Genomic DNA, 16,727 nt, shown 5'->3' with positions numbered 1-16,727 from the left:
TTCGGCAGTATTTAAAATACCAAAAGTTGAGATGCTGAAATCTAGTAGCAGTCAAATCTTTGTTCTTAATGTAAAGGAAAACATCATAATTAAAATTTTTAGAAATATGCCTCAATTGTCAATTTATCCACACAGAAAGCTAATGAAAGATAAAAATACCATCCTTGTTCTAGACTTTGGTCACATACCTCTAAAGATGAAAGGGCAGAGAAAAGAACCACACATACAAAACCCCAATGAGACTGTCTCAAATTTTCTTTCAGCTGACTTAGAAAGGGTTACCTTAAGAGATAATACAATAATCATTTATAATAATAATATAATAACAATAATTTTCCCACTTAGGGGTTAAGAGTTAATTCAAATTTTTTGAAATTAGTGAGGTTACTTCCAAAATTTTACCATTGAAGGGTCCTACTATGTGTCAAGCTTAGCACTATCCACTTTGTTACCCACCATTGTAATTATATAAATGTTCTGATTAGTTATAGTTAAGATGCTTGAAAGAAAGAGTTTGGTGACTTCCAAGCCTGTAGTATACTGTATTGAAACTTGCTTGTTCATTAGTACTATCTCTAAATATATATTGATAACAAAGTTAGTATGGTTAAGTCTTTATATTTTTTTCAACAGAGAATGACTCTATAACCTCTAGATAATTAAAGTAAAAAATTTAAACACCCAAACTGCTCAAGAACTAGGATGTAAAAATCTGTACTCCAGTTAAGCTTCCATTCTGACTTCTAATTCACTGTACATCAAAGAAAATCAACTTGCCCTGACACATAAGGACTATTCCCTTCAGTGATCAGGCAGGTGTTGAGGCCAGAAAGAGAGCCTATTTTCCACAGCCCTTTACCTTGTTTGATCACTGGTTACTTTTGATCTGACACTGCCCTCTCTCTAGTAATGACTTCCCCCTCATAGACCCTACCTCACATCTGTCAGAAAGAATAAAGGGCATCAAACTGAGACCTGACAACGCCTATGGGCCATGCGATGGGCTGCCAACTGAATGCTCCCCAGCTCCCACAATTTCTAATTCAGTTTCTTTTGTTCTGGTAGGTACAGGGTTAGGGTACCAATGACAGCAGAAAGGATTATGCACCAACTGTGAAACCGAGCCTTCTTGAATGTGTATCTTTTATCTCTGCTTCTTCATCTTCTTAAATGCTGCAAACTTCATGGTGGTTACTATGAAATACATATTCAACAAGTGCAATAGAAAGGTTGTTTAAATCCTTTTCCAGGAGAAAACAAAGGACACAATGTATTGTAATTCAACTATAAAGCTTTAAGGAAAAAGTTTCAAACCCATGGTGTGAGATTATTAAAGGCCAGCTGTCAAAGAGCATGTTAATTGTAAATGAAAGACAAAAGTTTTACGAGGACCACTACTTAGTGCCATACACCATCTAAAATGGAAAGGTCCCCTAAAACAATGCACATATTCAGAAGAGGCAATCATTTCAATTGTTAAATTATAGATTCTCACACTAATTTGGTATTAACCAGTACTGAAAATAAGTTCCTCTAGTCCTGTTTAAAAAATGTGGTGAGTATATGTAATCCTTTTTTTAAAAAAGGCATTAGTAACAATCATTTTAAAATGTTAAAATTTTTTAAATTTGGCCAAATATCATTTTGACACCATTTTACTAATAATTTTTCAACTGTCATTAGAATATTGCATGAGTTCTTGTATATTCATTAATAAATAACCTTCTACACACACACACACACACACACACACACACACACACACACACACACACACACACTGGTGGAGAGCTCATTATCAGGCATGCAATAAAAGGATTTGTAGGAAGCAGGTTTAGAGGCCTTCTAAGATCACTTTCAAGGCTAAGTTACTATTTTTTTTTTTAAGAAAGGAGGGTCAGAAGAAGGAAGTACATGATCAATAATATAGCCATGCAAGTTTAATGTACCTTTAATACTATAATGCATAAAAACAAATAACTTTAGACATCAACAAATACAGAATCTCAAAGGTGAGAGGGAAGCATTAAGGTGATCACCAGTTGACTCTAATGACTGGAGAAGTTAGTTTCTACAACAGCTAAAGAAAGATATGCCTTGATGGAGAGAAAGAAGAAAGGCTCTCACATCTGAGAATTAACCTGTGACACTGGGGAAATCCATACACTAGACTGATAATGATTAACCCCTATGAAAAAGACTATATGTGAAATACCTCCTATTCTAAGACTGATCAGTAATCAACACCATTATACCCTTTAAAAAGAAAAAGCCTGTCTTGACTCTGTAATCTAAAAGTATCATAATATAAAGTATATTATACACATGTGATTGTTTTAAATAGACTTTAATATATGAAAATAGATGATGCCTACATACACACTTGGACTGACTGTACAGAAGAAAATCATCTAGGTATACTAGAAAAAGCACTTCTAGATTGAAAAAACAAAACTTAATCCAAGGTTAAACAATTCAGTAGGCTGACCCAATACTCGCCCATTTTTTTCCTTAAGTTTTCCAAATGCCACTTAATTCTCCAAGAAAATGAAGAAATAGACTGCATTATTCTACTAAGATACCTAGTTATGCTTCCTTTGGGGTATTCTTTTCCTAATTTTTGATTCTACAAAACCATTAGGACATATTAAAGAACAAAAAGATAATAAAATAAATGGAACCAATTTATGATATTTAAAACTAAGAATTTTATATAAAGTATTGTCAGTGTAATTTCTGCGTGTTATATCACGCTCAAAGCAAGCAATGTCAATGTTCTAACTACATTTACTGCCAGATATGCTTGATGCATTTTCTGGGTACCAAGCAATCAAGATATGTATCAAATATATTTAATTTATCTCTTTCTAACTGCAACAATAAAAGCAAGCTCTTCTAAACAAACTCAAACATAGAGGCAATTTGTTAACTTTCACCTTTTTAAGAATCAAGTGATGGAATATGACAAAAGAAAAAGGACCACAATTCTTAGCAAGCTTAAGAGATTTTTGTTAGGGTTTTCTGAAAGTAAAAGAAGGAAAATGCACTGGTAGAAGCACTGAAACAATTCAAATATCCTCAATGGAATGTAAACCAAGAAATGAAAATATCTAACAGGTAATCTGCAATAAAAAGAACTTTAAAGCCACAAGCTTCAACATTCACTCTTTTTTTGTTTGTTTTGGCTGCGTTGGGTCTTCATTGCTGCGCGTGGGCTTTTTTTCTAGTTGCAGCAAGCGGGGGCTTCTCATTGCTGTGGCTTCTCCTGTTGCGGAGCACGGGCTCTAGGTGCGTGGGCTTTAGTAGTTGTGGCACGTGGGCTCTACAGCGCGGGCTCAGTAGCTGTGGCCCACGGGCTTAGTCGCTCCGCGGCATGTGGGATCTTCTTGCACCAGGGCTCGAACCCATGACCGCTGCACTGGCGGCAGATTCTTAACCACTGAGCCACCAGGGAAGCCCTTAACATTCACTTTAAAAAAATCATTTCTTAAAAACTACTTAATTCTTGAAGAGGACATACTTATTTGGGATTTTACTTCCTCAAACTATGACTGCCATTCTTCTGGTAAGAACACTAGTGAAGAATCACTTCACACTGCTATAGAATGAAACATATTTCACCAATGCCGTTAATAAAAATTGAAACTTGTATACGAAAAGCTGTATTGTATGTACATATCAAAAGTATAAATAATCATACTTAAAGTTACTGACATGTGCCTCATTAAAAATATTAATTTTTAATAGCTTTCTTTTTGGCACAAAAATAATTTTTCCCAGGACAAAACCAAAAGGATTTGAGAATAGAATGATTCATCTTAATTAACAGTCCTTTTCAGAAAATTTATAATTTTTATGTAAAAAAGATTGATTTTTAACCACTTAGTCAAAACTGACAAATATTCAGTTACTAACTACAAGTTTACAAAAAAAGACAATCTCATCCCCATTTTCAAGGAGCTTACATGACTAAACTGAAGCCGTGAAACCTACAACAAATTATCAATGGATTAATAAGAAAAAATAAAGGAAGCTGATAGAATATTGGAAAGTAATAAATGTGGAAGAATTCTTAAAGAATATTTGACCAAAAAAAATAATATTTACCTCAGCTTGAACACATACTGGAAGAAAGCAAGATGACAAGAGAAAATGAAGACTAAGTGGACAAGTTAAGAACACAATGAGAACAGAGAAAAATAACTGGAGAAATCTTTGTAGTTAGCCACTACAGATTCTTGAAATGATAAAAAAAACAGTATTTTAGCAAGAGTATATCTGTGTTGTGGATGTGAAAAAATAAAATGTCGATCTTTAGAAATGTCTTAGGTCATGACTGAATTCAGTGGAATACAATATACCATCATTTTTCACACTGTTTTCCGTTAAGTTCTTTACTCATAAGCTGATAACAATTGTACTTTATAAAATGTATAATAGATTATACAATGGAACTGACTACATTTATGCATGATGAAAAAAATACTTATTAATATATCAGTGAAAAGGGGTACCTGCATATATGTGTGTATGTGCACAAAATTGTGTCCTGCAATAACTTAAAATATATGAAATATCAAACTACTCGTAAGTATCTTCAAATATTTAAAGTTAACATTAACCTAGTAAATAGATATGGAATTATATCTATATTCCCATTCAGAGAATCTACAAATCACAGCTCCACCTAATTCTACCATGTTCTCAGAGGAGTTAAAACAAAAAGCTAGCATTAAATGATGAAAATATTGATAATTTTATAATCTGTAGGCATTCATGTAGGCATTTAAACAACAAAGAATATAAATATATACCTTCCTCTTTATTTTCTCAAAGATATATATTCAATAAGAGGAAAATAAAAGATAAGAATAATCATGCAGCTACAGCTCAATTAGAAGCACTCTGATATATAACTACTTTTCTTTGGATTACAAATTCTCAATATATTCATTTATGTATCGTATTATAGTGAATGATAAATACCTAGATTTTATACTTAAATCAAAAATAGTCAATAAAAAACCTGGCAATAGACACTATAAATTTTCTACCCCCAAGAACTCTCCATAACTCATTTCTATCATATTTTAGAAACCAAAAATAGTGAAGTAGAGGACCCATTAAAGAAAAATACTGTATTGCTCTTTTCTACAACCTAAATTTTATGTGGCTACACAAAATAAGAAGCAATAGAAGGGTTAAAAAAATAATATCAAAAAAGTACAGATTTTATCTGGCCTCAAACTATCAGCTACTAAAAACCAGAAGGTACAGTCCAAGGGAAAGATTTTACCCTAACACTCTCATCTGAGCAGCTTCGTCTTTAGACCTTTAACAAGAACTTGAAGAAAGATTATATAGGTAATATGAATAAGCAAAATCTGTAGCAGGAATAGGAACAGTAATCACCACACAGGATGCCTAGATGCACTTTCATGACAATGTATCTTTCTGATAATAATGACAAGAAAATGCTTGAAAAAGAAGCATCTTATCAACTGGTAACCAGATTCAACTATAGTTTGTAAAAGATATTCAGAAAGGCACATCTTAAAAAAAGAGAGAAAAAGAGAAATTCTTCTCCCCTTAAGCCTAATCACTAAAACATTAAATGGGATTAAGTCTTGGATAACCTGAGACTCTAACACCTCTGTGATAGGTAGATGAAGAAAAATATAAGCCAAAACTTCTCCCTAGATCCAAGCAATACATCTCACTTGTTGACTGATGGTCTAGAAAGGCAGTTGAAGAATGTGTGCTCATAAATGACACGCTTAATGTACTCCCAGCATTCCACTGCCATCTAACCTTATAAAGTTTCTATTTGCTAAGTCTAATGACTTGGCTCTTTATCTCAACCCACTATCAACTGTTACCAACACTTGAGCACAGAGACTGAGACAGCACTTTCATGTTTATATCTGAAAGATAATTTGAGTTGCTCCAAAACTCTTTGTGATTTTTTTAATATGCAGTCCTAAAAGAAGTAAACAAAAATTACATTTTAATAAAAGGATCTAGGGGCTTCCCTAGTGGTGCAGTGGTTAAGAATCCGCCTGCCAATGCAGGGGGACACGGGTTCGGGCCCTGGTCCGGGAAGATCCCACATGCTGCAAAGCAACTAAGCCCGTGAGCCACAACAACTGAGCCTGCACTCTAGAGCCCACAAGCCACAACTACTGAGCCCACAAGCCACATCTACTGAAGCCCATGCACTCTAGAGCCCATGTTCTGCAACAAGAGAAGCCACCACAGTGAGAATCCCGTGTACCACAACAAAGAGTAGCCCCTGCTCGCCGCAACTAGAGAAAGCTCGCACGCAGCAACGAAGACCCAATACAGCCAAAAATAATAAATAAATAAAAATAATTTTTAAAAAAGGATCTAAACTACAGACTATGTAAGTGGAAAATAACACCAGCAAAAGAACTGCAACACTAGGAATAACCTACCAACTATAAATTTTAAACCCAAAACAAATTGGATATTTTTAGTAATCTAGAATTTGATCCAGAAAAAAATTTTTTAAGAATATGTAAATACTATTTAGAGTCACCTATTTTTAGCTATAATAAATTCTGCATTATCAACACTGGAATATCTGTATCAGAGTTTTTAATACTAGGCTAGCTTCCTCCTGCAATCCTGTTTGCATCTGAGCAACTCCTACCATCAGTTGATGGGCTCCCAAAATTTGTGAACTAATTTTAGTATTACTAAATTTATATAATGTTAAATAAATATGCTGGGTAAAAAAATTAATGCATTCCAAAGAAAAATTACTTGGATATTATCAAAGTCACTGCTTGCCCTCTACCAAACTGGTTCACAGGGGAAGAAAAATATACATACACACACACATACTCATTCTTTATGGTTTTCTATGCCTTTCACAAATGATGGAATACAATTCAGTCATGTTCTTATCCAGATACCTGATAGATAAAAAAGATACCCACAGGAGAAAAACAGAAAATAGAAAAACAGATTAAAAAGAGAGACAGTAAGCTCTAATAAAGAATATGTAACGAATAAAAATGTATTTATTCTTCAGACTGAAAAATCTGCCAAATAACATTTTAACTTTTTTTTCAAGTGGATCTTTCAAATATCACTGAACAAAATAAAACCAATTTTATTAATCGTACGAATGTTCAAGTCAATGTAATTCAGACAAGAATAGAAATTATACTCTAAGTTGATCAGAACTCCACACTGTTAAAAAAAAATATTGTCCCAGAAAATACTCCTTGAGAACATTAATGACTCTGGCTAGATAAATTTGATACATGAAAAATGGCATCATTAATATAGTAACTAGATCAAAGAAACTTACTTATTTGAAAAGTCAGAAAACCACTGACTCTGCATCTTTAACCTATTTTCAAGCTTTTATTTATATGCTTAAATCCACCTTCTTTTTAAAGCATGTTCCCAAATACTGGAAGAAATATGTTTTAAAAGTATGTTTAATTCAGCAGTAAGCCATTTGTCACTAACCAAATTTATTGAATGACTATTATGTGCCAACATGCGGGTGGATGGGATGAAAAGATAACTAGATACTCTCCACCCTCAAAAGAGTTGACAATCCATCAGCATGATACAGCTGTAATTACAGTTATTTATGGAGAGCAATTTGACATTATCTAGCAAAAATTTCCAAAAGTACCCATCCTTGCTCCCTTAAATTACATTTCTAGAATAGATCCTAGAGAAATTCTCACAGATAAGCACAGAGACTTGCACCAAGATTTTATTGCAACACTGCCTATAATAGCAAAACGACGGAAGCAATATAAGTGTCCCTCAATATAAAATGGATAAACAGGAGATATATACATATATAGGATACTAAAAGTTTAAAAAAATGAATTACATATTCATTACGGCTACATATCAAAAACAACTTAAAAGTAAAAATGCAAACTGTAGACTGACACACTTTGTGAGACCAGATTTTAACCATATAATATCAGATATAAACTATTTGGGACCACATACTGAACAGTATTATATTGTTGTTCATGGTATCCATTATGTCTGTTAAAGCAGTTGTTTTTTTAAGCATTTTAGATCATCACAGTAGTTGCCTCTAGAAAGAGATAGTGGAATAACATGGGATGCAAGACAAGAGACTTAAAGATTATTTGCTTTATTAATTCAAGAAGAGGAAACAAATTTAACAAAATGTTAACAACTGTTGATGTCTAGGTGATGGGCATATATACGTTATTATTCTTTTCAGTATTCCAAGTTTTTTTAAGTTCCTAAAATTAAAACAAAGATACAAGACCGAAAAATTTGATCACCTTTCACATTTGAAATCCCAGGTATAATCCCAATTACCAAGAGAAATATAAATTTCTTAGCATGACACTCAAGAAACTTAACAACCTGGTCCCCACCTTCCTTTAGAGACCCAACTATGAACACTTCCCCCACCAGCCTGATATAATCCTAATCTTACTTTAACACCTACCACTTATTAAACATTCCACATATCTTTCTGATGCCTTGTCTGTTAATGATATCACTTTCCTCAAAAAAATGTTTGCTTGCGGCACAATTGCCACATCACTATATATCATTCAAGATCCAGTTATAAATGTCACCTACTATTTATAGGATTTCCTGATTCCTCCCTAATCTCTCACACAAGTAACTATTTTGCGATTGGCATTTCCATAGCACTTATCACTAGAAAATGATATTCTTTCTTTGGCAATATAACTCTTTTTAAATTCCATAGTGCCTGGCACATAGTAGGCATTCAAATGTTAACCCCACTGAAACAACATCTGAAACAGTGTTAAGGAATAGAGTAGAAAGTTACCAGTTCATTAATCCATTAAAATTTCTATTAAATCTATCGAACAAAAATGAAATGGTATTTAGCTTCTGAATCCAAGTATCACAAAAAACACAATATTATGTTTTTGCCAAGTAAAAACTTTTGCATAATGAGTGCAATTCTACAAAAGTTCATTATGTTCACATTTATACAGGATTAAAACCAACATTAAACACTATCCTGAAGACAGTTTTCCTCTTTGGTAATTTTACTAATTTTCCTAGAAAAGATTTCAGTGTATCTCCATTGGTACTAGCAGCTTCCCCTAAAATCAGTTATCCTAGCAAAAGGATCTTCTGTTCATGCTAATAGCTAATTTCCTCCTCTGATGTCTCACAGCACCTGACAGTTAAGTGTTTTAATGGGGATAATGCCTTTCGGAAATTATTGCTTGGTTCAAAAGCATATATGGATTAGCTCCACCTGTGATGTATCCATGCAATCAAAGGTCTTGAGGACAAACTTTTGAGAGTCCAACAGATCTGGGTTAGAATCTTGACTCTGACATTTATCTGTTGTCCCTTAACCTTTCTAGGCCTCAATTTCTTCATCTGTAAAATGGAATAAAAATAAACTACCTCATGGGGACTTCCCTGGCAGTCCAGAAGTTAAGACTCTGCACTTACAATGCAGGGGGTGCGGGTTCAATCCCTGGTCCGGAACTAAGATCCCACATGCCACGTGACACGGCCAAAAAATAAAAATAAATAAATAAAAATTTTAAAAAGTAAGCTACCTCATATGTTGGTTGTGAGGATTAATTATGTAAAACTACACAGTGCCTGGTACATTATAAACAGTCAATGAGATAACTATTATTAAATATTTTCAGATATCAAAAAATGACAGCAAAATACTGAAAGGTAGTATACAATAACAAGATGAAGTTTATTAACTTTAGGTCACCTTCTTTAGAATGCCATATGCATGCATCACTGTTTATTGGAAACTACCACTCTCAGTATCAGTAAATGCCTCATCCATTCAGAGAAGAAAGGCCACTGAAGGCGAATATCTACCCTTGGAGACTTTGGAGGCTGAAGTGAGTACTTGTAAAATGGAATTCTTCATAAATGTACATTATTTATGTCTGGGATTACAAGTAAACTCACTTCACAAGGAGTATCTGAGGAATAAGGTAACAAGAATGTAGTGGGGGTGTTGGGGAGTAGCAGGGACCAAACCCCTTAATGTATTAACTCTAAGTTGAGAAGTAGAAGAGTCAGGAAATGCAAGCCTTAATATAATGCTGAATTAGTTACTGTTATTTAAGCTCTGATGCAAATGCTTACCTTACTTATTCACCCTAGTTGATGATAACATGGCTACCAGTCTATTCACTTAGCTGCTGCAACAACCTCAAAACCACAGCAAGCAGCAAAATAAGAATTAAACTGTGGGTAACTAACAGATGAAATCAGAACATAGTAAGTGACAGTAGGTACTGACACAGCCCAATTCAAACTGGTAGACTCCAGAAAGTGAACTCTGATAGGGAGAGGAAGAAAAAAAAAACATTTATTAAAGAACTTCCTACGTTTGGGACCATATATTTTGTACTTCACCTCAATCTCATTTAGTCTGATCCTCATAAGAACAAGTCTGAGGTAGTATTATATCTTTTCTACAAACAAGGAAATGAAAGTACAAAAATTAAGATAACTAACTGAATCACATGATTAAGAAACAGTAGGATCAAGATATGAATTAAGTTCAATTCAACTCACACTCAGTATTTGCCTCATTCATCCCAGAAGGAAGCAGAGAGAGGTAAATTTAGGTCCTACATGATACATGTAAGCCTCCAAAGGATAATAAAATTAAAAACAATGAACAAACAATGTTACAAATAATGTTATAGCAAGAGCCAAAGGACTATGGGAGATGGCACAGAACTGTAAAATACTTCACCAGGAGGTTGAAAAAGTAAAAGGTCATAATTAACCATTGGGAAATCAAATTTTAACCAGAAAACATTTAACATTTCCCTAAAACTTTCTAAAATCTATTCATAATACATTACTACTTTCTTGGGTAACTCAGAAATCTATACTAGTTTCTTAACTCAACTCTACAGAGTAGAAGGTGTTAAAAAAAATAAGCCAAAAAAAATAAAATAAAATAAGCCAAATAAATATAAGACATAGAGATCTCTATCAAATATGCTGACCCTAGAACTTAGCATAGAAGCCATTTTCAAAATTGTAAAATCCTAGTACTTTAAAACATCAGGTTGGATAACAAATGTAGATAATCTATCTGACCCCATCATTTTACAGCCAAATAAAAAGCTGCCCAAGACGTAGGGAATGGACTTGAGGACACAGGGAGAGGGAAGGGTAAGCTGGGATGAAGTGAGAGAGTAGCACTGACATATATACACTACCAAATGTAAAATAGATAGCTAGTGGGAAGCAGCCACATAGCACAGGGAGATCAGCTCGGTGCTTTGTGACCACCTAGAGGGGTGGGATAGGGAGGGTGGGAGGGAGATGCAAGAGGGAGGGGATATGGGGATATATGTATACATATAGCTGATTCACTTTGTTATACAGCAGAAACTAACACAACATTGTAAAGCAATTATACTCCAATAAAAATGTTTTTAAAAAAAGCAGCCCAAAGAGCTTCTGTCCAAAAAGTAGCGAAGCAGAATCTGGAGTAAGGAGAGTAAGAAAGCAGAGAAAATATACTTAATGAAGTTTCTAGATCATCAATAACTATACACACAAACTAAATATGGCTTTAAAATAATTTTGTAGCCAGTACTGCACAGAAGTGATATAAATGCTATAGCTAAAAGACAGCAGACATGGGCTTCCCTGGTGGCACAGTGTTTGAGAGTCCGCCTGCCGATGCAGGGGATACGGGTTCGTGCCCCGGTCCGGGAAGATCCCACATGCCGCGGAGCGGCTGGGCCCGTGAGCCATGGCCGCTGGGCCTGCACGTCCGGAGCCTGTGCTCCGCAACAAGAGAGGCCACAAGAGTGAGAGGCCCGCGTACCGCAAAAAATAATAATAATAATAAAGACGGCAGACAGTTGGATATAATATGCTAGACACCCACTATAGTTGTATTCCTCAGATCTGTTTTTAGTCTCTACAACAGTTTTATAGCAAATGAAAAATACATCCATGTAGGTGTATGGCAGTTGTCTCACTCAAAAATTACTAAAACAAAAACTCACTCTTTGGGGGTAAGATTTTACATGTATGTCCTCAATTATTTGCCTCACCATAAATCATTTGAGTACTAAGATGTCAGATCATTGTCCTCTTTCCACCTGAATAAAACTCCTTGTGATAAATACAGGAATCCTTTCCCTATGCTAAAGTGTACCTTACTTACAGTGCCACAAATAAGAATATTCGAGTATCTTGCTACTTTGTGTAAGATAGCAAGTTCACCTTGTAACACTCTAGATGCAACTATTATTTCATAGTTTTAAAGAAAATTTCCCTAAAACCATCTAAAGGACAAAATTAAAAATAAACCATAAATATCTGCAGAAACCATGTACGAGCATTTTATCTTTATAGTTACATCAAGGACACAAAAGCTATGTCACTGAAATATACAAAGACAATGCTGCCATCTAAAGGCCAAGATATAATATGAAAAAAATGTATACTTAGTCATATACTGTCAACATATATAAAAGCAACCAATTTGATATTTTAAAGTCAGCAAAGTTTATACTTTAAAAAAGCACTATGCTACGATTATTTTTAGGCTACACAATAAAACTCTAATACTATTTTGAGAAGATTCTTTTTGAGAAGACTGATAAGAGAATTAGCGAAATAGTTTAGCTAATGATCAGTATCTGCACAGGTAAAGTTCTGTTGGCATCCTTTCAGACACAATATTCTCCTGAGTACTGAATATTTCTATTAGTTGTTTGTCGTATTTAATGATGTTTATTATTTCCTGTCTGTAATTAAATATATGGTATGATTATATATATGCATATATAAATATTATTTGCCTTTAATCAGACTATTATTTCTACTCACCCTTTTAAAAATGTTTGTTATTAAAGGACTAACAATAATACATCTCAGGGTGAAAAACCCAATCTACTTAAAATTGTAGCTTTGCAAGTAATTCAAATATTTCTCCTTATTTCATAAATTCTAAAAATACAAACTAAAGTTCCTATGGGAGACCAGTTATCAACAGCTCAACTGTCCAACAGAAAGAGCTCATACTATTCTAAATTTCCCTTTCTAAAAACCTTAAATTGAAAGAATTTCATTGAACTGAACTTTACTTAAGATTTAGCAAAATCACTTCTGATTTGCAATGAAATCAAAGTGTTTACTGAATAACACTACACAGGAAACTGATTCCCTTAGCATTTAAGTATATAACACCTTTCTAATGGACCACAATATTAAAGAAATTTGAACATAACTAGAACCTTCAAAACATATGGTTTAATTCTTTTGAAAAACCACTGACCAAAATTATTAATGTGTCAAGAAAAATGTTTTTCTGGTTTTGCTCAACAAGAAAACAAATATTAATCACTCAACAAATATTCCCATTATGTGAGAAATATAAAAATTGTAAGCTGGGATTACCACCTTTTAATTTATCTTGAGTGGAAAGTGGAAACCAATGGACAAAAAATATGGTCAAGTTCTCATAAAGACTACTAGTTTTTTATTGTCGTCTATGAGTCAAGAGTTCATACTAGACAATTTAAGGACATTATATCATTTATTCCTCAAAACCACAACCTGCAAAAATACAAATACTAATAACCCCATTTGCAAAGGAGGTTCAAAGATCTTAAGTAACTTTCCCAAGGTCACAATGCAAGTAAATGGATACTGGGATTCAAAAATTCATTCTCTCTTACCCAGAAGACCTTACTCTATCCACAAGAACATAATGCCTCAGGAGTGATTATTAAATTTGTATTAAATGTGAACAGGAATAGGAAGTATTTTTACTGTGTAATTTCACAGAAAAAGATAATTCTACATGGTAATAAAAGTGTTTACTTTTAATTCATAGTATTTCAACTTTTCTAACTGTAATCTTTAAAAAAAAAAAAAAAGCGTTGTCTCACTTGAAGTGCTGAGGCTTCCAGAGACCTTTCAAAACTTACATTACTATGTGAGAGGTATTTATCAAATTTTGTAAACTAACTCCAAGGGGCAACAAAAATATCTCGTCATTTTGAAGATACAGTTAAAAAGCAAATCTTCTTTGTAAATATACATATTCAGGACCACCTTGCCTACATTTTAACGTACAGTATTTTTCAACATTGAGAACTCTACTAATGCCTCCCCAGTGACAACTTTTTCTGTTAACCTGTACTATATACCTATCAAAGCAATATTAAATGGATTTGGAATATTATTCAGCCATAAAAAGGAATGAAGCTCTGATACATCCTACAATAGGAATGAACTTTGAAAAAATATGGTATGTAAAAGAAGGCAGACCCAGAAGACCACATATTGTGTGATTCTATTTATATGAAATGTCTGGAAGAGACAAAAGTCCACAGAAAGTAGATTACCAGTTGCCATGGGCTAGAGGAAGGGGAAATGAAGAGTGACAGCTAATGGGCACAGGGTTTCTTTCTGGGATAATAAAACTGTTCTGGAATTAGTGATGATGACTGCACAACTTTGTGAATATACTAACAAACACTGAACTGTACACTTTAAAAAGGTGAATTTTATGATATATAAAGTATATCTCAATAAGAGAAAATTACATGGCTTTAAATATATTTATAATATACAATAAGTGTAAATGAGTTACCTACACATGTGCTTAAAATATAATATAAAACCTATGTAACTAAACTAGTAGTCTTTACAACTAAAAACAAGATTATCTGTCTCAATTTACCAAGTCCCATTTTACACCATACTAAGTGAAAGGCTCTATTTCACAAGCATACATCTTCCCGAATATTAAAAATTCCTAACTATCTAAAATTACTACAATCCCTAGGGGAATCAGAAGGAACGACAACTACATACTTATATTTGGCAGCCAAATTTAATTTTTTCAAATTAATTTTTTCCACTGTCAGAGTTTAGAAAAAAGCACATTAGCACATGCTAATGAAGAATTTTTAACATGTAAGTACCACATACAAGCACCCACACAGTTATAAAATCAATTTATACAAATCATTGTTTTGAGAAGATTCTTGCTTTTAAGTAGAATCTGCCTCTAAACCATCCAAAAAAAATAAGCAGAAAAAAATTTATAAGCTAAGTTATAAGGAATTCAAGAGTTAGAAACAAAATGAAAAACACAAGAATGGTAATAAGTACTTACTAATTTGTTTTCCTGCATGTATATTCTTTGTAATTTCAGACAGCCCTTAGCTATGACGATCATGCCTTCATCTGAGATCTTGTAACACTGGCCGAAATGAATATCTTTGAGTTCTCTGCATTTTGAGCCCAGCTGTAAACAAAGAGATTTGACTGAATGCTCCAAAAATAAGAAAGGTGACATATTTCTAGTGGGATTTCCATATAATTTTTTTAAATAGCCATACCAAAGTTAAATAATTGCTTATAAATTACTCTTAAAATAGAATGTAGGCAATCTATTATTTAAAATAGTGTTGTGTAAGCCTTTTCACCTTCTAATTATCTCCTTGCTTCAACTGCCTCACATATTATATGCCCACCTAGGTGCCTAGATTCCATAACACTTCAAATTCATGTCTTAATTTCTCTTGAGTCTTTTTATCAGTCATAGTGTTAGACTGAATGGAACACAGGTCCAAGGAATAAAACCAAGGTCCAAAAGTGAGACAAAGGTCCAGTGAGTGAACAAATATTTAATTCAGGAGATTCTACTTCTAGTTCTGATTGCCCCAATGTATCATTTTTCTCCATCAGCTCATTTATTCTGTGAAAGAGAAAAAAGACTGAATATGCTATAGCCAATATTCTAGTTAATACTTATATACACACTTATTGCATAAACTAAAAAAAAAAAAAAAGGACTAGTGATTTCCTGATTGAAATCTCAAGTGTACCTTAAACAGCTACTGAACAGATACAATGTTCCCCTTAAAAAACATTAAGTACAACAAAGAACAAATTATATAATTTCTTTTCAAAATCTACAGTAGAAATTAGATGATCAAAGCAAACTATAAATAAATGTTTTATAAGTATTACATATAAAGAAAGTCATCTTAGAGATAAAATAAGAAACTTTACTAAAAACCTATATATCAAAAATTGTCTAAAAAATTACATTAAGACAATAAAATCCAGTTTGGCAAGGGTTCAAAGTGTGCTGATACACCACTGGTAAGAGTGTAAATTAGTACTAAAAATCTTCTTGGAGGGCTAGTTAGCATAAATGAAAAAATTTTATAAAATTTGCCTGAAAATTATATGACTCAGCTTCTAAATATTTACCAAAAAATGTAAGAGGGATGGATAATTGGATAGATAACATAGTAAAGTCAACATACTACAATGTTAATTATACAATCTATGTAGTGGGTATACGGGTGTTCACTGTAAAATTCTTTCAAATTTTCCATATATTTAAAATTATTCATAAAGACTACTGGAATAATTAACTAAAGGTGTTTGGTAAGATTTAGCTACAAGAAATTAGCACAAGAATTTTTTTTTAAATAGTGAAATACAGAAAACCTAAAGTTATAAATTATGGTGTTTCTATAAAATTGAGTATTATATAGCCATTAACTTGAAGTAAACACTTGACAAAAACTGTACATGTTTTTATAATAAATTCAATTTTTATAAACAAATTAGGCACATTTAAATATACATATACATACTTAATTATACACATGTATATAAAAAAGAGATAAAATATACACCAAGGTGTTTACAGT

General features: G+C 33.1%; 1 protein-coding gene across 1 annotated transcript in view; it reads right to left on the bottom strand.

Moving 5' to 3' along the window:
* Positions 1 to 16,727, bottom strand: part of FBXL17 (F-box and leucine rich repeat protein 17) — a 480,642-nt gene that overhangs the window by 431,994 nt on the left and 31,921 nt on the right. The window contains exon 4 of the mRNA XM_032627137.1: positions 15,173 to 15,304. Coding sequence (XP_032483028.1) covers positions 15,173 to 15,304 — 132 coding nt within the window. The remainder of the gene's footprint in view (positions 1 to 15,172; positions 15,305 to 16,727) is intronic.

The sequence above is a fragment of the Phocoena sinus genome, chromosome 3, assembly GCF_008692025.1.
Source record: "Phocoena sinus isolate mPhoSin1 chromosome 3, mPhoSin1.pri, whole genome shotgun sequence".
NCBI classification, from domain to species: Eukaryota; Metazoa; Chordata; class Mammalia; order Artiodactyla; family Phocoenidae; genus Phocoena; species Phocoena sinus.
This window is presented reverse-complemented; position numbering and strand designations above follow the sequence as displayed.